Source organism: Ooceraea biroi, chromosome 4, assembly GCF_003672135.1.
Source record: "Ooceraea biroi isolate clonal line C1 chromosome 4, Obir_v5.4, whole genome shotgun sequence".
Lineage (NCBI taxonomy): Eukaryota > Metazoa > Arthropoda > Insecta > Hymenoptera > Formicidae > Ooceraea > Ooceraea biroi.
Window position 1 is genome coordinate 15149451 of NC_039509.1, and position 26173 is coordinate 15175623.

Consider the following 26173-nt stretch of genomic DNA (forward strand, 5'->3'; position numbering starts at 1 on the left):
CCAAACTGAAAAATTGAAATATTTTCTCGTTATTTATGAATTCCCATCGTCGATGAACCTTTAATATTCATAAAAACATTAAGTTAAACAATTACTTTTGCATGAAAAAGTTCAAAAACTTTGCCTAAAAATCGTACTTTTGTGTTCTAAGCTCCACCATTTTGGCACTTTTCAACTTTTTTCTTCTCTCTTTGGTTCATCGACAATGGGAATTCATAAATAACGAGAACATATTTCAATTTTTCAGTTTAGACGAAATTTGGAGGCAGGAGAATGCTCACCAATTTGCAATGCCGGCGACGCGGCTGCACTAAGATTTCTCCAGGACGACCTCTACAAGCGATATATTCAAATCGAAAAATAATTTTTTTTATCTTTAAACATGTACTAATAAATGCATCAAAGTTTTATAATGATCCGCTGTATAGTTTCTCCAAAAACAATTCGTAAAATATACCTTATTTTCAGCGTTCTAAAGCAGGCTCTCCCCTTAAAACATTATGTTGTAGCCTCAGCTATAATTTTCGTTTATCCTCCATTTATTCGACAATTAAAATGGAACAATTGAATTATTCTATAATTAGAATCGCACAATTAAATCTTTGTAATTTATGATACATGTACGACCTGCGGCAAGGTGAGCGCGGTTGTACCCGAGCTCGCGCCAGAGGACGCAGGCCTCTGTGAAGAGGCAGGCCAACGCGCGAGGTACGTTGGCGGCGGTGACACCACCACCGACGGCGGAGGCGAATCCCGTTCACCGCTGTACTGCACTTCACCTCCGTCCTCGGCACGGATCGTAAGCGAAGCAAGGGAAAGAGAAAGAGAGTGAGAGAACGAGAGAGAAAGAATAGTCAGTCGATCGGTCGCCGCGTTTCCAGTGGGGCTTTCCAGCGGTGTCCTCGGCAAGTGTTTCGAGAACTGCTCCGCGATACCTTCGCGTTGGAACCCGTCCTCTCTCCCCTCTCACACAAATATACGTACGCATACACGTACGTACACACACACGAGCACACAAAGTGGACCATTCTCTCTCCTTCTCTCCTTGTCTATCCAGGACTTCGAAACCCGTTCCAGTCGGCCGTACAGGCCTGTTCGCGTTGTTCCCGCGTTGTTGGTTTGTTGCAAGCAGCAGCTCGCCGAAAAAGAGAGAACGCGGATTTGAATTTCACTTCTTGATTCATCTGAGACACTTTTTTTTAATCGCAGAGTCGAAGTGGGTGCACGTAAACGCGCGTGTGTTGTGTGCACGTTCGTGTAGAAGAATGCGGTAGGATGCGTATCCAGGAAAGATGCTTCCTGCTGGGACTCTGCCTCCTAGGCGGGGTCGCCTTCTCCTCGGCGGTCGCCGACACCGAGACGCGGATCACCACAATACCCGGTGAGTACTCCTCGGGAATAATAATCTAGTTTCACTGCAAAAAGGTGTTTTGTTAATAAGAGAGCGATCCCTCACTGAAAATTTTTAACATGGGAGAACGTCGAAAAAATTTCACTATGTTTCGTAATCTCGAAAAATTTTCTCAGAACATTGTTTTATTATTTATACGTGTTTGAAAAATGATTGATGATCACATTAGTATAAAGAAGTGAGAAAGTCTATTATTTTTTAAATCAAAAAGTTTAAAGAACGCTTTGTCTATATAGAATTGGTACCCAATAGATAGAAGACCAAAAATATTTAAAGTCATACGAAAATATTTAAAGTAATACGAAAGATTAGAATATTACAGGTCTTTGCTTTTTTCACATCTTTGTTTGATACCAAAAAATTTGTTTTATACAAAATAATCATCAACATTGAAGAAACATGAAATTGTACAAATCTTCCGATTTTATTTTCGAATTTTTAATTTAATTGAGAATGTTTTTAGCATATTTGTTTATACAAATATGTTTAAAGTCTCGGTTATTATTAAATTTATCTATAGTCTAATATCTATAGAATGTCTATAGTCAATAATAATATATAAAACGAGAAGAAAAGCAATAATCGGCATTTGCTGAACATATTCTATTAAAATAAAAAAAGATAATTGAACGCTGTTGGTGCGATAATTATTTTTATGTTGAATTTATGTTGATTGTAATGTCGATTAAACGTTAGCAAATGTGTTATATAAGTTGGAAATGGATCGCCTATGCCTCATGAACACATTTACCATAAACTATTGGCGTAGCAGTTGCCAGTGCTTACGATGAATGAATACGTAATTGAAAATGCACCGGTCGTGACTACATTTTCATTTGAACCGCGGTCTCTTTTGAGGCCACGTAATCATCAAGTTTCGTTACGTTACGGGGAATTTTTCGGAGGTGTGGTGAGGAATGCGGATCCGAATAAGAATTAGAGAACCCGTGTAATGTGCGGACGAAAAAGTGAGAATAGCGGAGAAAGAAATTTGAATAAGACTTATCTGGCAGGTAGAAAGCGTGTCCATTTTCGGCCTCAATTGTTTACGCCAAAATCACTTACTAAAGCACGCACAGATATCTCTAGAAAACGTTACAACGCTATTTAAACCTGCGAGAGCATCATGTCAAGTTTTATGTTACTTCGCTTTCATCAATATTACTTTCGAATAATGCAATTAATTGAATTAATTTTAAAGAGTATATTTTGATATTAAATTTACTTCTTCTTATTTATTTTTTTAAAAATATTTCATTAAAAAGAGATATTTCAATATTTATGGAAAGTCTTTCCCGAAGAAAACTTAAAAAGAGCATTCTATTAGAAAATTTAATTTGGTTGCTTGTTTGTTTTAGTTTATATTAATAATAAAAACTTGGTTATATCAATTGTTACTTTGAATCGAATGTCGTTTAGAACGATACGTCGCTATTCAAAGAAATTTAGAAAAATTCAAAAGCTACGAATTCATTGCAATAATTTAATTCGCGGTTTTGAAAATTATAAAAGATTAATTTTAAAAAGGAGAAAATGAGATTTAAATTCTTCTTTCGTGAAATTCATGAAAGAATGCAAAATTACTTCTGAAAACATTTTCAAAATTCTTTAAAATTAACTAATTTTACAGAATTTACTAATTTCAACATGAAAGTAATGAACAATAATGATATTAAAAAAGACAAAAAATACGTGCAATATGTTCAGGTCCCAGGTCTTTTTTCCGGATCGCCGGGCCCAGGTAATTTGTACTTGCTTCTGCTTCCTCCCCTTCTCGTCACCCATGCGAATGCCGTTACTCGTCCACTCGACAGATCTTGATGCCGTTATGTTTTGTGACTTAATTAAAAAACGATATATTAACGTAATCCTCCATTTTTCTCATTACATTGCTCTTAAAAAATAAATCAAGAACACAATTAATAAAATCTGATTAAGTTTAAACACGAACATAACGAAGTATTAATAAAGCAAGGTGAAAATAACGAGGACAAAAAATAAATCTTTAATTCGTAGGACTTTTTCAAACAAGAAAAGAATCAGTATCAACTTGATTTTAAGTTTTATAGACAATTTTTACAAAATTCTTTCTAATATACTTTGATATCTTAATACACACAAATGAAAACATACGTATAACAATATTCTCCATGGATCTCTCTATAGTTATATTTGCTGTACTACTATGTAACTGTACTAATCTGAAGTACGTAATAGCACTTATCAGTAAACGCAGCTATGAAGAGAGAGATCTCTTTCAAAGAAATTTTAAATTCATAAATCTTCGTTCTATATTAACTTGTGTTGTAACTAGCATAAATTTTAAATGTAATTTAAATGTAAGCAGTATAACCGGTCTAAGCAGCAAACGTTTCAATTATTTTATCTTAAGCGAGTGAACAACTGAAGCAAGAAAACTGTTGAACAAAGTGTGCAAAAATGGTACCTCAGTCTTTCGACAACAAAGCTAAATGCAACCTACTGCATATGTAACCAACTTTCTGCTGGATGTGAATTACATCTAGACACCATTCTCTCGTTATAAGCACAATCTCACGCACGAATTCTTGCAATCTGTGTCAACGCGCTTCTCATTCATAAGGTGAAAACAGATCCGATGAAGTAAATTATTTTCTGACTTCGCGTTCAATCAAACCCAACGCAAAAGTTAATTAAACTAGCAATATTACATTAATCTTAGATTTAAATATATGTTAAAATTTTTGCTAAAGTGAATTTATCTCGTATTAACATATTATTGATAAATAATATTGATAATAATATTGACATATTATTGATAAAATAAGTTTATGATATTTTCTAACAATGATTACTAATTATACGAAGGCAAAAGGGCAGAAAGAAGAAATTAATTTCATCAGAATGAAATTAGTTTTCATCAAGAATAATTGCATATTCAATAGATATCTTCAAGATACAGATACTCTCTTGATCAATAAAATTTTTAATTTCAGATCAGATTCATTTCAGAAGCATTTTCTCGGCTAGTTACGTATTTTCTTTCCCGAACGACGAATCAGAATCCGTGTCAAGGATGTTCCTCCATCGTGCGACTAGTTTATCTCACTGGTTTATTCGCCCGAAACCTACTTACAAGTTAGCACTCAACTCATCCATTAGCAAATGGCCATTGACCCCTCGGCAATTTGCATCTACACTTTTGGTGACTTATAATATTATTCAAAGTCAAACCAATTTGCATCACCAATTTGCATCATCACAAACTGCATGATGAATCATCACGAAATTAAATAATGCTAATAAGAATGAAAAGCACTTTAATTATATTTCTTTTAACTTTTATTATTAGTATGGAATTATATTTAAAGAATCTAGAAGCAAGTCCTCTCATACTTAAAAAAAATGAAGAGAGCGCAAAATTATCTAAATGTCAAAAATAGATCGTGAAATCTCTCTATTATATTTCTTTTGTGTATGTGTGAGTGTGTGAAATTTATGAACTATTGAAAGACAAAGTTTTCATCAGTTCTAGACTAAATACATTAAATTGACACTTATACTGACGTAACATCATATTTCTCCTTGTTCGTAGATACCAATTCCAAAGATATTCCAGAGGTACAGCCTCTTCAAACGGAATGGCAAAATGATACGACAGAGTCGAAAACTGCGTATCCAACAAAGGAAGCTGACGTCAAGATCATGACCGAAGCGAAAAAGAAGCTTGCGATGGACTTCAAAGCCAAAAGTGATCAAAAATACCAGAAACCCATTGTCAAGGATGATGATTCGAAGAAGCCTGTAGATTCTGACACCATGGTGACGTCATCCATTTTGCCTACGACGACTTCGAAGGCCGATCAGCCTCCAACGACCAACTCCATGAATGTTACCAGCGTGACGATACCGTTTCTTCTTCACGGAGAACCGATAATCGCTGTGACAAGAACAACGCCGACGAGCAACGCAGCTATCGAGAGTACAACGAATAAGACAGAAGAAGCCCAAGTGACGGAGGAAACAATGTCATCGAGAGGTAGGGCCTTAAACATTTCCGCTCCAGAGCCAACGAACTCATTGCACGCTAATATCACGGATCTTAGTGATGTCAGCATGGACGAAGATGATAAAGAAGTCGAAGGTAAGTATTGCCGAAGAGAGACATTACATGGATGTATGCGGATGTTCACTTCTTGATAATCGTTAACTGAAGATTAAACTTCCAAGCACAAAATTTCGCATTTCACAATTAACTCGAAATCATATAATAAAACTGACATGTTATACAATAAACTTGTAAGTTCTAAAGAAGTATAAATAAGTTATTATTTATGAGTTCTAAAGAAGATTTAATATCGCGTTACTATCACATTAATTTTACATTGAGTTAATTTTATATTATGTATGCCAAGCGATATATAAATATTACAAGGTAGAGGGAAAATGCAGATGCAGTTTGCAGATAGCTTTTCTCAGGAATACCTGTAGTCTTCATCGAGATTTAAATAACTTGGTCAATTGTTCTCAGGCGGGGAATACATCGCATCTCACAATGAAACTGCCATAAACATCTCCTCGACGTTGCTCCCAAAAGTGTCGGTGTGTATCCATGAAAATCGTACTTACTCTATGGGTGAGAAAATCGTCCGAAATTGCGAGGAGAAATGCGTATGCTCCGAAAATGGGATCACGGATTGTCAACCGTTGTGCGTTTCTCCTTACGTCAGAGCGAGCAGAGAAATCGAAGATCCTTTGTGCCAGCGAAAATTGATCCCCGATGAGCCATGCTGCGCTCTTGTTCTCTGTGCCGATTCAGATACAGGTTTCTACAAAATAATCCTGAAAATTAATAAATTCAGTCACAAGACTGAACACACAACAGACGATTCCGTTATTTGTACATTCGTATAATTTATATTTGTGTATCCCAGGCAGCACATGTTAGCCTAATATATGTTTCTTAGACGTATCTAATGTCTAAGAAACATAAAGTACCATTTAAGAAACGGTTTAAATAGAAACCGTTTTTAGACCTCAATTTTAAAAACGTATTTTTCACCTTTCCACAGAAACGAAAAATGTGTTTTATTCAATTGATTTGAAATTATATAATTAATATAGAAAAAATAGTAATTTCTACTTACTTTGCGAGTATTCATTATTTTTACATCATACGTTTCAATGTACTCGATTATGGAACAAGAGACAAAAATCAACACAAGCGTGTGTGATTCCCACCTCTGATTCACCAAGCGACCGATAGATGGCCAGGCCAGACGTGACGTTCTCGCAAGTAACATTTGTGTTATCACCTTATAAATAACCATCCGGAAAACCGATCCAATACTCTTTTCTTCTTCTTTTCTTTTGAAACTTTTGAGATCACTATTACTTGAAGTAATGTTTCAAAAGAGTGAGATTCCACTACACGAAATTTAGAGAGTAGTTCATAAAATATAAAAATGTAGTTTTTTACAAAAATGTGACTTAACTCTGTCTATCTTTGAGGCACTGATATATAGAATTGATAAATATTTTTCTGATGGTTTCTGAAACGTTTCTCCTAACGTTTTTTCGTTGGACATTTTTCTCCTAAATAAACGTTTCAATAAAATGATTATGAAACGGTTTTGAAACCAATGTGTGCTGCCTGGGATATTTAATGCATGCTATTAATTATTCCGAAAACAATCCAATTCATACCTATAAAAATAAAATATGTTTGATACAGCTACTGAGCCGGACGAGACGTGCGTGCTTGGCAATAAGACGGTCACCAGAGGCCAACGTATCGAAGACGGTTGCTCTAGAGTATGTATTTGCGAAGCCGGCGGTCATCTAAAGTGCCAGGCCAGATGCCCGCCGAATGAGACCGTTTCCATAAACAATCAGCATGATCGTTGCGTAGCGCTACCTGATCCCAGGTACACTTTTTTAATTATCGGATAAGTAAATGAAATGGAATATATAATAGTTTAGAAATATAGTACAGCTATATCGTCCGATCTTCAGAGACTCCTGTTGCACCATTACACTTTGTGACGTCACCTTGGGCGATCACGAAATCAAACCGGAGAATGCCGCCGATCTCAGTGTACATCTGATGGACGTAAAGGTGTTGAACTCGACGGCGATCAAACTGAAAATGTCTGCGAAGAATCCGCAGGATGTCACTATAGAAATCTCGCAAAACAATCACGTATGGAGGCAACAAAAACCTAATAAAGGTAATTAAAAAGCTTCATTAAAGTTTTAACTACGGCAAATGAAAAATGCAGAAAGATAAAGAAACGACGCATTTGCAGATGGTATAATTTCGAGTTTGGAGCCTGCGCACACGTATTACATTCGCATAGCGGAAGCAGGCCGCACTGGACCGGCCATCCAGGTGTTCCTACCCGCTGAAGTGGTGAAGACGAACGTTTCCGAGAAAACATCCGACAAGAATTCGTGCACTTACAGGGGGAAGTCGTATAAGGTTGGCGCGGAATGGTATGACGAATGCATCTTCTTCTGTACTTGCGTGGAAGGTGGCAAAGTCGAATGTGCCACGATAGAGTGCCCCACAGATTTCGGGCTGGATCTGTTGGATCCCCACTGCATTGATTGGGAGACAGTTCCGCCGAACTTTGAACCAGTAGCGCCGCAGTGCTGTCCTCAGGTACAAATTTTTCAAAAATCCTCTTCTAGAATTATACGTGCGTAATCTAATTTTGTAATAATAAAATAAATAACATAATACAATGAAATAATATCTTCGGATATCCCCAGATAACATTTTTTGCTAAAGCAGAGTAGTGCAATCTATTTGCTGGCAATTATTGCTGTCATGTTGCTATAATAATGACAGAAATTAACTTTTGCCACACTTTTGTTGACATAATGCCATAATTATATATTTTTTACCGCAACTGTTGCCCCAAAGGTGCTGTAAAGTCGCTGTTTCGTGTTTCTTTGCTACCAATATTGAAACAAATGAGGACTCACCTTGTTGCCATTTTGTTTGCAACATTTCTCAGTAAATTCTTAGCAAAATACTTGCAAAATGTTATGTGGGTCTATTTATGTTCACGAAGCATTCTCTATCTTCTAATAAATTTCTACTAGAAAATATAAAGAAGCTTCTCTTATTCTCTTATCAAGATTTTATGTTTTCAATAATATCACATTTACGACTTCCAGGAGGTACGCTGCAGAAACAATGGTTCCTGCTTCTATGAGGGCGTCATGTACGATAACTGGAGTGAGTTGCCCATGAACGTCACTGGCTGCGAAAAACTTTGCTATTGCGAGATGGGCAACGTGTCCTGCCAGGCTGCTTGCAAACCTGTACCAGCCCTGCCACCGGCCACTTTACCGTGCTCTGCTCATCAAGCGACTTTGACTCATTTACCTGCCAATCCATGCTGCTTGCAATGGACCTGCAGCCATCCGCTGTCAGGTAAATACGTGATAGGTTTAAGTGGATACAAAACATATGCTCCTTTTAGACATTCTAGACGGTGGTTCTTAACTTTCAAAAATGCATGCATAGTATCTAAAATTAAATTGAAACATATTATATCTAAAGATCTACAACAACAAATAGTTTTCACATAGATCGAAAACATTCTTATTATTATAATATTAATATCATAAAATGTGTAGACACCTTCCTAATAATGTGAAGAAATGCAGATGACTTTTTAATTACAATATAATTATATGCTGAAATACAGTTTGTAAGATATTTATCAAAAAGTTAAGAACCACTATCGTAACCAATTATCAATAATTATTGTGTATCAGATTCTTATCAAAGGTACTAAAATATCTGTAGAATATATCCACAAAAAATAATTTCCCCAAAAACCGTAGACGAACAAATGTTCCCGATAAAACATTTGTTATTGAGAATCGTTATTGTTACTGTTACAGTAATAACGTATGATTAACAACGAATCGTAAATTGTCGTGAATTGTCTCGTCCGATTCTATGGTGGTGGTATCCTTAGAAGAAAAGATATTTTCGGGTATTAATCCCAGAAAGTGATAATTATTCCCTAAAATCATTGTACAGTCGGCATTGTATTATAATACAAATTTATCCCTGTACAGCGTGTCCAATGAAACATATATATATATATATATGTGATATAGTATATAATCTTGTGAAATATAACGAGATATATAATAGTATATCTCGTGAAAAAAAATACAAGACAGAACATCTTTCTAATTAAATGCGCATCTTTTAAGAGAAAAATAATTTTTAATATAATAATATATTTGATTCGTAAATAACAATATACGTGTATATTGTTCTTTATAATATACAAATTATTAGCATACACAATATATAAGATACGAGCATTTTAATGCATGTATGGAAAACATTTACATATTTAGGTGAAACATGAAATGGCAAAACATTTTCTCTCTTTGCGTCCAGTTTCTTCTCACATGAATGTATTACCGCGCAATGTAGGTTGCATTTCATTATTGCGTTAACGGCTTCAAGTTTATGTATTCCTCCGATTTACATTCGTCGACCTCACCTTTAATTTTCTCTCCTTGTATATACTTCGCGTTTTAAAAGTGCAGTAACTGAGAGCAAAGCTGTAAATGCATGCTTCATGCGGCCATGGCTGCGCTTGGCAATATGTAAGCTGGATCTCGCTGTAAATATGCATGGACTGCGGACAACTAGTGACTGATCACCGACAATCTCTGTGACAATGGACTTTACTCATTGCAGGAATGAACGTGACGACCGCGTACCCTGGCCCCGTAGCCACAGATCCATTCGATCAGCAAACGATTGACAATATCAAAAGACCGAATAACAAGTCGGAAACCCAGCTCGAGCCCAGCCAGGAACCGGAGCATGGCACTTCCGTCTTGTCAGAAGACCCGAAAACCTATAAAACTCAGACAGACATTACCACTCACAGACTCCCTCACTATCCAATGGATCCAGGGCATCCCACGGTGCCCTATAACGGACCCTACAGTCCCGATTACGTATCCACCCATCCCACTGTCGAAGACATCTTTCACTTGTCCCCTCACTCCGAAAAACCGACGTCAACTCCGAAGGAAAAGTCCAAGTCGAAGACAGACTCGAAAAAGCCCGTAGAACCGGTAAAGCCTCATAAGGAGATCGATCAGTATTTTCCCGGTCCATTGGCACCTAATAGGTTCCCCAATAAAACTACTTCGATGCCGTACGCTGTCAACGAGAATCAACATCTTCCAGGTCCAATAAATCCGAATAAATTTGTCCCTCAGCAAAAGGTTCATCCGATTGATCATCCTCAATTCGTTCCGTTAAATCCTCATATAGATGCATCAGGTCCAGGTTTCTCTTTCGCACCTAACAACAGAGAAAGCATTGCTCCTCCGTTAGGTTTCAATACCCAAGCAGGTAGCCCTGCGAGTGGACAGGTTTATCAGGGTCCAGTTCCTCTCAGACCCGATGCGATCGACCCGAACATCATCATTCCTGTGACACCAAAAAAGAAGATCACATCAGGCGACACTTTCGTCGATCCGGAAAAATCAAAACCGACCCCGACATTGTCAGGTCGACCGAAACAAGGTCAGAGAAATCCCAATCAGGAGATCTTGTCAGATCAGCTGTACCATCTAATAAATTTGCAGCACCCTGGCCTGATTCAGATCGATCATGTTCCTCCTCAAGATCCGGGCTTGTATGATCTTCACCAACAGATCTTCGGTCAAAAGCAGCCTCCCAATAATCGTGCACAACCTGGCTATTTCGACACGCCGCCTTCTGCTCCGAAAAAACCAATAAAACCACCGAAGAATGAACATGAACAGATCATTTATCACGCTCACACACCTGACGTTCCAAATTCACCACAACAGATTAAAGAACTGTTAGCGCACATCAGCCAGCACGACTCCAACCCTGGACCCTTCCAGCGCTATCCCGAACAACCGGCCATATCCCATAATTTACCAAACAACCCATTGTCTACTTTGCCGGTTCACATAGACGCTCAAATACCACAGTCAGGACTTACGCACTTGAATCACCCGTTCGCAGCACAAACGCCCAACCAATCAGGTTCGTTCCTGATTACCAGAAGAAATAATGCAGGATTTTCGTTCAAATCTGCGTTGATAAACGAGCCTTAATATTCCTTGAACTGAAATGATTTTATCTGCACCAATATTTTATTAGTCTCACATCTTTTTTTCTGGTTTGTAAGGCAAATTAAATTTTTTAAAAATTAAATTAAATATTCGTACGTAATTGCAGAAATTAAAATTCTGTTAAATGCCAATTATAATTAAACAGAATAAAATATTGTCACTCGATTTCTTTCCTCTAAAATAATTTACTAGTGATTTTTTAATTGATTGTATCTCAAAAACTATTCACATCGTAACACACCAAGCAAAAAAGTCATTTCAGTTCTCGAGAAAAGATATTGCCAAATGCAGTATCTTTTCTCGGACAAACTTACAGAATATCTTGTTTAATATTTTGTACACAGCAACATGGTGAATATAATTTAAAGATATTTTGCAGCGATTAAAGATATTGTGATCGAAAATTCAGAAGTGTCACAAATAGATAAGTTCACGTAATGAACGAGTTATAAGAATAAATTCTTGTTTTAGGTTCGTGAGGGCATACAGTGAGATTAAGCTTCAAACTGGAAATAATGAGAATCATTGGGGCACATTGGCACACCTCGTTACTACCCCATTTTCAAAAACTCACCATATGTCCTCACATATTTCCGTATCCCATTAAATATGTATATTACGTTGTTATGCTAATAGTACAACTGCGTGTAATGCAACGTAATAACGAGTGTACTTCAATGTATTATAGGTTTGGATCATAATGTACCTCCAGGCTTTCCATTGCCTGGAACTATACCTGGATTTCCAGCTGTACCTTCTTCCGAGGAAATCACAGTACGCGTACTGCAGGCATTGGATGCAAATAGAGTTCGGGTGGTGTTCGTTGTACCACAAGTCCTGGTAGGGCTACATGGAAGAGTAGAACTACGATACACCAGCGATAAAACGTGAGTATTAATACAGTAAGATGTATTACTAGAAGTCACGAAAGGTTCTTTTCTCTCACACAAAACATTTTGAGCTAAAAAATTTTTAATTAATTCTTCTCAGCCAATGCTTTTAGAATGTACTTATTCTTGGATAAAAAAAATAGAAGGGAATAAAAATGAAAGTTCTCATCTTTCAGAAATGCCGATCCATCCACGTGGAAGGTACAAGTCTTTGCTCCCCCCAACGATCTGATCGCGACTCCTCAACTTGAGTTTGAGTTGGGTGATTTGAAACCGATGACCGAGTACAGAGTGAAAGTTACAGTGAAACTAAAGGACTTGGCCAATAGTCCAACCAGTAAGATTTACAGTATACGTACGTTAAAGCAATATGCGGAGGTGACCACTCTGCCCCCGCAAATACCAATCGACGCTGAGCTCAGAATAGTGGAGACGAATTCAACCTGGATCAACGTTATGTGGAAAAAATTCACGGAATACGAGTTACAGTTTATAGACGGTGTCCAATTGAGATACAAGGAAGACGATAGTAAAGTCTACGCCGCGACACCACTGATCCATCGTGCTGTAACGAATTACGTAATTGAAAACCTGAAACCATCAACCACGTATGAAGTCGGTATCTACCTTATACCGTTCTCAGGACAATTAACGGAATTAATTAGCGAAAAAACGGTAAGATTATATAAATTATTAATATTACTTATTTTCTATTAAATTGATATATTAATTAAGATGATAAAACTGTTATAATTGCTTATTATTTTCATTATGTAATTATACAATTATGCATATCTGTTATCTACATTTCTACACATGGATCTCATTGTATGACAAAGAAAAAAGATTATATTAAATTATACAATTAAATTATATAATTATTAAAATAAATAATTAATATAATAAATAATTAAAATATAAATAATAAATTTAATAAAATAATTATTAAAATTACTGTATTAAATATTGAATCTATTGTGATAGATTCAAGTAGCCACATCGATGGAACCAGATCCTTACTCGTTCGATGTAAAGGTTGAAATTAAAATGATCAAGTCGACAGACGTAGAAGTGTCATGGAGTGGCGTACCTTATCCAGAGGACAAATACGTTAACATTTATCGAGCAATTTATCAAAGCGACACTGGCAAGGAAGACACTAGCACTTTCAAAATTGCCAAGAGAGACTCTTATGCCAAGACTGTGATCAGTGATCTTAAACCCGGCACTAGATATCGACTGTGGCTTGAAATATATTTGACGAATGGCAGAATAAAGAAAAGTAACGTGCAAGATTTCGTCACCAAGCCGGGTGTTCTCTTACCAGCAACCGTGTCTCAACAAGGTAGATAACATGCGATACTATTTTTTATCATTATATTAAAAAATCATTCTTGTTGAAAGTTATCACATATATATATATATATATATAATTTAAATTTAGGAAAGCGCATTTTACAAATTCAAATTTATAATATTATTTATAGAAATCTTAAATTACGTACAAATAAGAGATACATATATATCTCATTGTTGCGCAGCAAAACACAAAATGCGATTTCCTTTTTTATAAACATTTGCATGTGTTTACTGAAAGATAAACCGGATCTTCTTACTTTTTAGCTGGAAAACTCGCATCATTCCCTCTTCACGAAGGAGATTATTACGGCCCTCTTGTAATAGTGGCTATCGTGGCTTCTCTGGCAATACTATCAACTTTGATTTTGCTAATGATGCTGATGAAAAGACGCACGAGTAGCAAGGCCGATATATCGCCTCGCAAAACAACGTCTGCGTACGACAACCCTTCCTACAAGGTAGAATTACAACAAGAGACTATGGGTAATTTACTGTTATTGTTTTTTTCATAGCTTAAATGAACATATCGATAGGAATGAAGCGCAAAACTGATATCAATTTAAATATACTTTATATAAAAATATGAGATATCAAAGAATTATGCGTATACCTTGATTCTTTGAGCAATTTTGCCTCGATTTGATATAATTTAATTTTTATTTCCATCTTTGTTTTCATCTTTGCATTCTCTCATTCTTGAACTCTATATTATGTTACATCTATTTTCATTTTTATTAAATTAATTACTCTCAGACTTAGCTATTGCTGCATTTATTCTACAATAAATACTTCATAGTAAATGTTGTTCCTTAGACTTGTGAAGACGCCGTCACGATATCTAATGGAAGGAACAAAACTACCGCGGACCATGAGATGGCCACCATCAATTCAAATATCAAGGAAACTGCCTGAGATTATATAATTTATTAAATTTATATTTATTTATATCAGAATCTTTAAGAATTTTAATATCTATTATAAGTCTGTCATAAGTTCACACATGTAAGACCATGTATTATACATATATCTAAAAGGATTTTACATATGTACGAACTGCCAATCGAACAATTAACAGTTATATTTAGTAGATCAGTAACTATTATTGCCTGAAATATTCCTGAATCAATGCAGATCAAAGAAATACATTTCAGAGCTGTGTTTGATTAAAAGAGGGACAAGTAAGCACGTATCTCTAACAGAAATATTTCAGACAGTAATAGTTAGTAGTTCATTTTAGATCATTGTCAAGTTGCATTGCAACACACATGGGAGATGCAATACTTTTACTTTTAGTAGTTTTGTAATACTCATATTGTAACACGTATAGGTAGAATTCACAATTTTATACAAGCTTCTAAGATTAAGATTAACGATAGAGTTACGTTGTATTAAAACTTGTATATAGCATTGTTATATAATATCTACAATTTTAATACGATATAATACTCGTGCTCCGTTGAACCACGTAATGGAAAAGCTGGCTGCCCAGTGTTAGGCCAGATTAAACTTTGTACAGTTTACATTTATACCGTTAGACATTTATAAAATAAATGACATATACCTAAACTAAAACTCAATTGAATATCAATTTCATTCTATTTATTTCGTTATTAATATTGACATATAAAAAAAGATTATCGTACCAGCAAATAAAGTGTCAGCAGTCCGCCAGCAGATCGTCAGCAAATTTGAGCAGCAGTTGCAGCGACAGATTGCATCCGTAAGTCCTACATATGGTGATAGTATAATAATAATGTATCGAACGCAATTATTAGTAATAGACAAAATATCACGTGTCATCAATCATCAATAGCTGACAACCAATATAAAGTAATGACTATCTCACCGAGAAAGCATCACGAAATAGAAACTTAACAGTGATGCTTGACGGTATACTTTAAACATTTTTCCGTCAAATATTCTGTTGTCGTTGCGCTTAGATCGCTATCGTGTAGGCGCAAAAGGAGATCATGAATAAGATCAGTTCTTTCTAAAAAAGAATGTTTATTTGCAAAACGAGATGTAACCGTCGAAACGCGCTATACGCGCGCACGAGGGGTAAACACCGCTTTCGCGTTGTTCCATTCGTCTGTCATTCACGGTATTACGTATATAACAGGTGAATAAAATGAAAGATTTCTTTCAGAATCGAACGAACGTATCGTCTCGGATGAATTAAGCTTCCAGCAGAGGCAGTCGTTTTTATTCCGGCGAAGATCTTCCTGGCGCATTCCTTCATCGTGCGATTGACCGCTACTTCTTTGTCGCTCGCTTTGCGCTACCGATTCTCTCGCACTTGACCTCGTCGTTATACATCGTCACACATCATACACTTAGCACGTGCGGAGGGGGGGGGGGGGGTTGAAAAGTAAGGCAAAATATACATTGCGAATACAACATGCGACTTACTGCCCTAAAGTACTGTCCTAGCTCATGCAATACTTTCGATAGCTGAATAATGTTTACGCTTTTCATCTTCTCGCGTCATTTCGTCACTGGTCTCTTGTTCCCACGTGTTACAAATTTTCCAGGACCCCGAGATCTTGAAAATCCACGAAATCTAAGAATTTTCCCAGCAACAACGCAATCAGATGATCTGCGAAATGTGTTTCTCAACACTCAATCATGCACTCACAATGGTCCTTAATGAGTCTAAAGGACTCCCTTTAAAAACTTCTGTTACATCGGGATGAACGATATATAATCTACAAGCTGCAAGGAATTTATTTTATCTATCTTTCTTTGTTCTCTATAGGGTATCTAGCTCGTCGCAGATTGTATGATTTGAGTTGAACATTCCGTATTATATCATAATGATCCAAGATACTGTTGATCTAATATATTCGAAAACATATTTCATCGTTTTACCATATTGAGAAACATGAAAAATATCTGTAAACATTTTTATGGTATGCAAGATATAAATAGATATATTTTAACACAAAAAGCCGGTTTTTATTATATTTTATGTTTACGCGTTACTTACTTAAGAATTAAATATGCAACAATTGCAAGGCATCCGTTAGGATGTGACACTGGTTTCCGATATTATTATTGCACCCAATCTTCCTAGGTGAAAAGTCCGATGCAATCGAGCGCCGACATAAAACTGATATGTGCGAACAGGTGCAACGAAATAGTTTAGAAAAAAAGTTCTCACGGCTCGTTTGAAACAATTACATAAATTTTCAAATTTTCTACCAAAACTTTGAAATTTTTAATCTAGCTTTATATGTATCCCTTATTAATCATTACAGAGTTCACTATCCGTTTGCCAACAATCCGTAAGATCACTTGTGCTATTTTTCAAATAAAAATTCGTCTAAATTTTTTATTAATTATAATTTTATAACGTTTTCAAACATATTTGAAGAATCTTTATAAAACTCAATTTATTTAAAAAAAACACTGATTCTGCAGATTGGTATAAAATGTTTGAAGTATTACTTCATCCTTCCTATTAATGCTACCACTTGTAACGTTCCAAAAAAACATTATATGACGTGCAAGAGAGAATCGAAAAAGAGTTACAAAGAATTAACATTCTCTTATATGGTTTCTCAAATAGAAAGCATACAGAAGACATTAATTTTTCCCGCGGAACTAGTAACGTATGAAGAATCGAAACGCGGAATTTTTGCCATCCTTAATATTTCTTCTAGAAGCTTTTGCTGTCTAGGTGTAGTAGAACTGTGTTACGCGTAAAGTTTTAGTAGAAAATCTGACATTTTACATACAACAGCTTGGCTACATCGTTATCTCAGCTTCCTCGCGTTTCAACGTACGCGCATCACACTCCAAAAAGAGAAACCTTAACTAAGCATGTACTCGAATAAGAGAGAGACTGCCGTTTCGCACATATATGATTATGTCTATTGACTGTTCATACAAGCCCGCACCCATACACATTTCCAACGTATCGCGTACACGCATATGTTAGAATATTTAATGCTCGACTCCGATCGAGAAGCGATCGGTATTCGTTTCAATCTTTCGATTTTCCTGTCGCTTTTAGTAAAAACATGAGTATTTCTTCGAACGCGTAGCAGCGAATATCAATTGTTGCGACTCACGGTTTCGCTAAATTTTAAATAGAAAGTTAAACGACAGTCTCAATTCTGCTTACAAGATACCAAGAGTAATCCCTATCCGAAGTTGTGCGTTTAGTGAATATTGTAATATTGTGTACCTCGTTTAAAATCGCTCGCAGAGGGAGTATCGGCTCCGGAGAATTACTCGCGTACTCGCTCGTACTATCACTTGGTCGAATGGTAATTAGGTTTCGAGCCTCTCGCTCGTTTTACGTGATAACTCGGAAGAATTATGCTGTTACGAGGGAAACGCTGCTGGCAGTTGCGCATTTTTGCATTTTGTTTTTTTTTTTTTAAAGTCGCACGAGTGGTTCTCAACCCTTCCAGCACCTGGAAACTACATTCGGGATTACTTGCTATTCAATTCATCGAACTTTGCTTATATGGATTTGTAATTAGGCATCGTATAGAACAATTAGGCATCGTACGTAACAAAACGGCTGGCCTCTCACCTTCCCTTTGGATCCTTTTAGTTCTTAGATTCAGACGTATATAGATTTTGTCACGTTTCGTCTAGATATCGGATAGCTAGCCGTCCTATGGAATAACAATTAAAAATTAACTAACTGAATAGTCTGTTAATTAGAGATTACAATACAATAAAAATTAATAAGAATCGATAATTTAGTGCCTTCTTAAAATATCAAAATATACAAACAAATTAAACTTTATTTATCATCGAAACATTTGAGACACAGTGACCAGTATATATTTGAATATCTACATACAAAAGTTCAAAGACTGAATTTATCGCAAATAAATATATAGTAAAAAATATCTGAATATTTTTGTTTCTCAATATTTTTCTTTCCTCTAGTATCATACAAATTATAATATGCTATTTGAGGGAAATCCTTAGCATACCAGAATACGGTTGTATCCCGTATTTATAAGCAGTCTCGGAACTCTCCGGATATAGGTAAAATATTCTAACTTATATCCGCATGAGAAGTGTTGAGTATATATATTCGAGAATAGCATACAGAGTTTAAAACATACTACGTTTCGATCGATTTCACGTTGCGCGAGGGGGATCTCGTAAGTTTCGACGAGGAATAAAAGAAAATTTCATAGAAAAAACAAACATTCCTCTTTAATGATATATATCATATACTTAACGAAGTATAATCTTTAATAATTTAAAAACATGTACTCGCTTTAAAAATCTCGCGAATTTGTCTAGAAATGTTGAGTTTTTGCATATTACCCTTTATTGCGATAAACATTAAACAGTTATCAATGTAGCCTGAATAGTAAATTGCGTGTAACTGAATATAATTTCTATATCATAAGCTGTGAAGTAACTTCTTTTACAAGAAAAAGCTATACACAATTTGTAATAAAAAATAATAAAATACTTGAAGTTTCTCTGTTCGTCGCGCGCCGTCGAATAATATCGTAAGAGATACGATAAATCTAATCGGAAATATCCTACATCTTAAAATCGAATAATAATTTCTTAGTACTTATTAAAATTCACTTATAGATCATGATGCTTCTAAGCTCCTCTTTAAAATGGTCGTTTAACTCTAAAATGATCTATGAGATAATATGATTGAGAACCACCGGACCAAAGCACATTTTTATCACACACCTCTCCCTGTGCAAATGCGAACTTATGATAGATCGAAGTAACGGTCTCAACAATTAGGCTCCGCGACTTCGTTGAATAGCGGCGTCAACGAGTCTACATCTTGCAGGCCGTCAAAATTAGCGAGCGGGTCCAAATCATCCGTCTCTGCGTCGGCCTCCCCGAGGAAACTCGCCTCCAAAAGATCGGCGACGTTTCGACAAAGGCTGTTGGAAGAAGCGGCGGCAACGTCAACGTCGCTCGCGGTGCTGGTAACGGCGGCAACAGTAACGTTCGTCGTGTCGCTCTGTAAGCTGAGAGAATTAAGGATGGGACTGGAGAGTATCGGCTCGCCTGGATCCTGGTACACCTCCTGGGATTGCACCGTGTGCAGAGGAGTCGACGGATACGATCTGGAGCCGTTGCTGTCCTCGGTGTACGACGGCGCGTACGCCGACACCGGTGCAGGCAGCGGCGTGTTCGGGTACGAGCGCGATTGAATTATCTTCTGCAACGCGCCGCCGGGATCGTCAAGAATGCTGGACGCATCCAGTATGTCCTCCTCCGATAGATTCAAATTGGCATTTGGTAGGGCGTCGAGAACGATCGCGCTGCTCAACGTTTCCTCCGTCGTCTGTTCCGGCAGCATTTGCAGACTCGACTGACCTTCCTCGTCCAAAATCGTCAGGATATTATTGATGTTCTCCGACGTGATTCCCTTGTCCGTCATCAGAAACTGTTGGTCGTCCGATATGAAATTCGCGTCGTCCAACAGATACGCACCCTCTTGTCCGATGGTGGATCCGAAATCATTGTACTCGCTCGGCACTGGCGTGGGCGCAACGGAGCTGTTCGTCGACGGATTGAAGCTCTGACTCTGCACCGTCGACAAACAGTGCTGCGCGGAGATCGGTGACATCAAGGACACGGGATTCACCATCCTGTGCAACGGCACGGACTGCGAGCGATAAAATAATTGCTCGTTGCTCAAGTGTCTGCCAGCGTGGAGAAGTTCCGTGATCTCTTGGTCGGGCGGGGCTGGCTGGCTCTTCTGGCTACTCTGGTACACATTCTTGATTTCCTGCAGATTCTCTTGGCTTGGATAATTGATTAGCAATTGCTTTTGAGGCGTCAGGTCCAAAAACGCAGTGCACGGCGGTCCCTTCAAAACGACCTATATCGAGAAATTTTATTAAATATGTTTAATTGTCAAAATTAAGAAATTTATATTAAGTATGCTTATTTTGTAAAGACTGTCCTTATGTATTGTATTATTTTATTATATAAGCCTCTATAATTTTTCGATTAAAATAATGTTTCTAGGTTTCCTTTTTTTTCTTATTTTCCATCATACAAGCTTGCAAGACATGTAAGAAATTATCCTCTAATTTCTTGCTTTATATTTTTACTATGTCTGTGTAATGTTTTTTACACAAATTAATTTTGTTTTTTTTAATAACTTTTAATAAATTTTGATATTTTAAAGGCCTTATATGAATATGTTCATATGAGGTCTTTAAATGCATCATAACAATCGTATTGAATTACGTCACAAGCGAGAAATTACGTAATATTTTTTTTACATTCTACGTCAAAGCAAACTAGTTTCTTGCATATCATTATTCGTGTCTGATTTAATTTCTAGCAATATTTTTACCGCAATAACGAAATAAAGCTGCGATCTTTGTTGAGAACATCGCCCTTTTCAAGTATGTGAAGATAAATTTGTAATTGTCAAAGAAATTTGGATCTGTTTGTCGAGTATACTCGTACTGGATCTTACCTCCGACGACTTGGTCGTTGCCACCGTCAGCATATGTCGCGCGGATTCCGTTCCACTGGATGTCGGTACAATGAAAGTGTCTGTCGTTTTGACGGTGTACGGCACACTGCACGATATCGAGCGGGAAAGCATCTTTTGGCCGCGCGATCTGGAGCTGCCGGCTTGCAGGTTGCTGCGCGATCTTGGCACCGGAGTGTTGCGCGGCGACACGAAGGGACTCGCGTTCGCCGAGTTCGACTTGGACGCACGGCCGTTGATCGGAGAATGCGGCCCGGGTGAGATCGGGGTGAAGTTGAATATCCTACGCCGCGTGTTGGGACTCTGCGGCACAGTGTTGGCCACGGTCGGCGTCGTCGTTTCCTGTACATGTTCGACGACACTGGTTTCAAAACTGACGCGACGACGCGTGCTACCTGGATTAGGATGATTCAAAAGTGTCGGTAATATAAGATTGTGTTTCTGCGAGGAATCGCGCTTCTCCGCAGCAACGGATTGCCGGACGACGGTCGCGGGCACCAGGTCGGCGGTGACGGTAGATCCTTTCAGATTCTGTTGTAATATCAACCGTAACTGCGATACCTTGTCTGATCGGGACACCTGATCGGTGTCGGAACTGACAACGCCGGTCTCCACGTCCGAACTGGACGAGCTGCTCTGTTGAAAGTATTGTAATAACTCCTCCTCCTGCTCCTGCGAATTGTTCCCGCCGTTCAGATAATCGTCCAGCGCGTCTGTGTCGATGCTGCGCAGCCTCTCGTCCTTGAAGACCGGCGTATCCTGCAAGAGGCGAATCTGGTCCCTCGTAAGGAGTCCTGAGGACACCTCCACCGCGCCAGTGGCTGAAGCACTCCTCGACGAGTTAATATCACAGTTTTTAACGAGCTGGCTGTCCGCAGCCTCAACCGTTTTACACTTGATAGACTTCGGATTGCTAGCTAGTATCACCGATATCTTGCCGCCGCGGATGGACGTTAACTTGGGTAGCAAAACGCTGGAATGCTCTGGGCTCTCCTCCGTGAGCTTCGTTTGCTTCTCGGGGCTGGACTCCTGCGTTACAATCGGATTATTGGCACGTTTCCTGGAATTTTTACCTTTGACATCGCGCTGCGCGCCCGACATTACTCTGGAGTTGCTATTACTCTGTCCATCTTCGCGCGATTGTACCACTAGATTATCACAGTTAGACTCCTGGGAGACATTGCGGGACTGCTGCTGCTGCTGTTGCTGTTGGTTGCAAGTCTTCGTTACTTTCTTTTGCCGGTTGTAAACTACCGCTGACACGTTCAGCTTTTGCGCGGCCTCTGTTGTCGCCGTTAACGCGTTTGTACCTTGAGGTGATTGATTGGACTTGTTGACCTTCTTGCTTCCCTTACCAACGTTTCCTTTACCGTCGACGGCTTTCTCTTTGTTCTGGGCAAAATCAATAATTTATTCTTGAGTGCTATTCTCGAATTCTATTTTTTTCTATTATTTCGAATCCTACCATTTTTTTAAATTCTATTTACACACATACCTGTATAATAGTCACTGTGTCAAGATGACGATGCTTCTGATCCTTTATATGCTCGCGTTGCTGAAGTTTCCGTTGCAACTGTAACTGCGCCTCTCGAAGTTTGGCAGGCTTACCGCTCACAGGCGTCGTCGGTAGATCCGAGATCGCCTCTAAACAATCATAATAATTTAACGTTAAAGGCTGACAATTAAAGAGTAAGATTTAGAATGTACGAGTGAATAATTCTATGAAGCTAATCCAACGAATTCAGTATACCTTTATTAGATGAAGCACTAGCCTCGACCGCAGCAGAAAGAATGCATACAGCAGCCAGAGATCGAGTATCGACACGAAAATTATCAACAAGATGCCGCGCTAAGGCACTCAAATTTGGAAATTTCAGGCCTAACACGCTCTCCGCCCATTCTCTTATCAATGTAGACGCAGCGCCTAACATTTCCTCAGTAATATTCTCCTCCGAATGCTCCTCCTGAATATAACAACATTTAAATACTATATGAGTTATTAAATTAAATGTCTAATATTTGTAATAAATCTTTTCACACAAAAAGAATGAAATCTAGTGTAAGAATTATTACGTAACGTAAATATAAAATGGATATAACAAAAAGTATATACGCGATTCAAAGTATATCAAATAGAATAAACAAGAGATTGATAATACGACATTGATAACAAAAAAATATGACAATTCTTATTAATTCTTGGATTAAAATAACGAGAAAATAGGAGATTTGTTACTAAATAAATTAAAAAGTTATATAATACTGTATATGTATATATATCGCTTGGTCATTTATTGCTTACAGTTTGAGAGCCAGATATCTTTGGCAGTGTTGGAGGATCCAATTTAATTCGCTTGCGCATACCCGCATAGCAGTAGCGAGAGTTGCCCCGTGTGCCCAACCTTCGAGGGCGCACTCGCGGATACACCTGTTTCATGACTTTTCCAAAATCCGCCGTCGATAACGGTTTCATAGAATTCCTTAAGCAATACATGCTGGAAAACAGATGTAATATCAGCGAAAAATGAATAAATGGTACAGACACGTTACGTCACAAGTAACAGCAATATTTGTGTCAACTCAGTAGTGTATATTCCTTTAGTAATTTAATTGTATACTCTTGGTACAAAGATTAAATAGAAAAGGATCAAAAATTGACGAAGGAATGTATTTTGAATTTCTAATTGAGCAATAAAATTCGTCAAGTGCTTCGTACTCGTGAGAATATGCATAGTTTTGAATATGCAATTTACTTGTATTCGTCATAGACTTCCTGCTTTGGTAAAGACACATCAGGATCTTCTTCCAAGTGTGTCTTAATCCACATGATAGTCTGATGAATTTCATAACGATTTCCTAATGGATTTAACGGCTGCCTCAGCGGATCGACGGTTCCACTCGGATTTGTCAGCAGTAACGGAAGTTTCAGGTACAACAATAATCTTTCTTCTATCTTGAGTCGTTCTACCTGCGAGAAGATTTCGTCCACGCGCACCCTAGATTCTTCGCTATAATTTGAAATGGTATACATTATTGAATTTTTTGCTTAAAGCAATCGAGATATTTAACATTTCGAAATAATTTGCAGAAAGATGTGATATGTTGAATATCTTTCAAATATTCTCCAATTACAAAGAAATTAGGATGAACATGTACATGTCACTTTTATATATATTATTATTAAATACATATTTCTCTTCTTAACATTCATTATTAACAACAAAATTTGTTTTTTCTAATAACATACATATTACTATACTCACAATTTTTATGTTTTTTCTATGAATATCTGAGTAAAAAATATATAATAAATATAATATATGAGATGTTTTTCTCTTATTTTGTCAGAAATGTATAATAGATGTGCTGAATGTCATCCACAATAAAAATAATTCAATAAGATATTTTTCTTACAAAGTATTAATATTTGTGAGAAATATGTACAATCAAACATTCTTTCCAATCTTCACTCAATGCTCCACTTTAAAGCCAATTTAAATAATAATTAGATAGAAATATTTAGCGATTGTCATCAAAAGCCTCAATTTATACTAAAATTATCAATGATATGAAATGTGCATGATGAATGCAGTTGATGAAGTAAATTAAGTAGTCTTTGGAATACTTCATACAAAGACAGGTTCACTTTCTGTTTGTGGAACATGCAATTAACAATGCATACAGCATACGTGGAGCAATGATCAGGAAAAGTAACGTAGAATTTTAACTAGAGAGCAACCGAGCACTTCGAGTTCTTCATCAAGATATAAAATCGACTTAACCTAATGCCATCCTCTATCATAATCCGGATCTTGTCCTGCTTGGAGGAAGCTCCGTGGTTAGCCAGCGTAGTGACCTTCGTCGTGACAAGGTCCTGCAGCAGATCACCATCCCCGTGAAAGCCATTCGACGCGAACCTGCCGGCCGGCAGCTGTCGTTTCTCCACGACGGTGGTGACGGAGGTGGCGACGGTAGCGGCGGAGGAGGAGGCAGTGGAGGCGACGGCGGCGTCGCCATTCTCCACGCAAATATCACTGCGCTCTTTTTTAATCCGTTTACCGTCAAACGCACTCTCTTCTTCGCTCCTCGCGAGTGTTTTGCAAGGTTTCGTCTGATCATGACTGTCAGTACTCATCGTAGCCTAAACCTCCCCGTCCCGCCCGTCCCGCCCCGGGCTCGAGTTCACGTATGCGGAAACGTATCACCTCCCGGTGCACGGCCACGGCGGGCTACCATTTTGTCTGACGCGGCTGTCAGCTGAGCTACTCGTCAGGGTCCCGGCGCGCCATTATTCGACGGGATCTATCACTCGCGCGAGGGGACCGCCACACGACTCGCCGGATCGCGTACGATATGCGGCGACGCGCGGATCTGTCATAACGGCACCGCGCGTGGTAGCCGCGTCGATTCGGGCGCTCGAGCCGGGAACGCCGGCGACGAGACAGATGGAGACCAGACAGAATCCGCTAGTCCGACGCCGGCCACGATGAACCCACGATCGTCCGCTCGACTATCCGCGCTTCGTCGTTCCGACAGTTTGCGCGTTCTTACTCCATCGCCATAGAACGTGCGCCTCATCTTCAAACGAACGTCGCTGCCAGCACGCTCCCTCTTACCCGCGAAAACTTAAAACCGTCCACCAATCACGTCGCGCAATGAGAAGCAGTCGCGCCAACGACGTCGTACACACGCGCGCACGCGTGGTACGTTTTCCCCCTAGTAAGCCACAGTCACGATGTATGAATATGTAGATGGTCCGAGTATGCCTGACTCGATGTAACTTTCGTGTGGTAAAACATTTGACGCTGTGATTATTAAAAATTGTGCAAAAATTCCCCCGTATGAAAAGAACTAATTGATCCTTCAGCTATATTCACTTCCTTCATGATCGAGATTCACGACCTTGAA

The 26173-nt window shown here is 38.0% G+C and overlaps 2 protein-coding genes across 5 annotated transcripts; one reads left to right on the top strand and one right to left on the bottom strand.

Annotated features, from left to right (window-relative positions):
• The first annotated feature begins 1242 nt into the window (after positions 1-1242).
• LOC105284127 (putative epidermal cell surface receptor) lies at positions 1243-16165 on the top strand. Its single transcript, XM_026968842.1, has 13 exons — positions 1243-1381; positions 4986-5534; positions 5922-6215; positions 7125-7317; positions 7406-7620; positions 7699-8054; positions 8576-8834; positions 10131-11465; positions 12243-12441; positions 12621-13119; positions 13429-13789; positions 14068-14261; positions 14617-16165. Exons 1-13 carry the CDS (start codon positions 1276-1278, stop codon positions 14713-14715), a joined length of 4659 nt encoding a protein of 1552 aa, XP_026824643.1. The 5' UTR covers positions 1243-1275; the 3' UTR covers positions 14716-16165.
• LOC105284136 lies at positions 15791-25848 on the bottom strand. 4 transcript variants are annotated; one of them, XR_003406411.1, is made up of 9 exons: positions 25048-25848; positions 24019-24273; positions 23568-23760; positions 23016-23229; positions 22761-22909; positions 21248-22657; positions 19489-20638; positions 18347-18431; positions 15791-18231 (listed from the first exon to the last, which is right to left on the bottom strand). XR_003406411.1 is itself a non-coding variant. In XM_011347442.3 (8 exons), exons 1-7 carry the CDS (start codon positions 25398-25400, stop codon positions 19535-19537), a joined length of 3678 nt encoding a protein of 1225 aa, XP_011345744.2. In that variant the 5' UTR covers positions 25401-25848; the 3' UTR covers positions 15791-18431; positions 19489-19534. The 4 variants fall into 4 exon arrangements, 2 of the variants coding, with proteins under 2 accessions (XP_011345744.2, XP_011345732.2); XM_011347442.3 differs by having other exon boundaries at positions 15791-18431; XR_894816.3 differs by having other exon boundaries at positions 18177-18231; positions 18347-20638.
• Positions 25849-26173: the final 325 nt, after the last annotated feature.

Bases quoted from the DNA above. Each gene is read 5' to 3' on its own strand.
- LOC105284127 (XM_026968842.1), top strand. From the start codon at position 1,276: ATGCGTATCCAGGAAAGATGCTTCCTGCTGGGACTCTGCCTCCTAGGC. The intron at 5,535-5,921 runs GTAAGTATTGCC...AATTGTTCTCAG, and splicing joins AGATGATAAAGAAGTCGAAG to GCGGGGAATACATCGCATCT. The intron at 14,262-14,616 runs GTAGAATTACAA...GTTGTTCCTTAG, and splicing joins ACGACAACCCTTCCTACAAG to ACTTGTGAAGACGCCGTCAC.
- LOC105284136 (XM_011347442.3), bottom strand. From the start codon at position 25,400: ATGAGTACTGACAGTCATGATCAGACGAAACCTTGCAAAACACTCGCG. The intron at 22,910-23,015 runs GTATACTGAATT...ATGATTGTTTAG, and splicing joins TAGTGCTTCATCTAATAAAG to AGGCGATCTCGGATCTACCG. The intron at 20,639-21,247 runs GTAAGATCCAGT...TTCTCGATATAG, and splicing joins CAACGACCAAGTCGTCGGAG to GTCGTTTTGAAGGGACCGCC.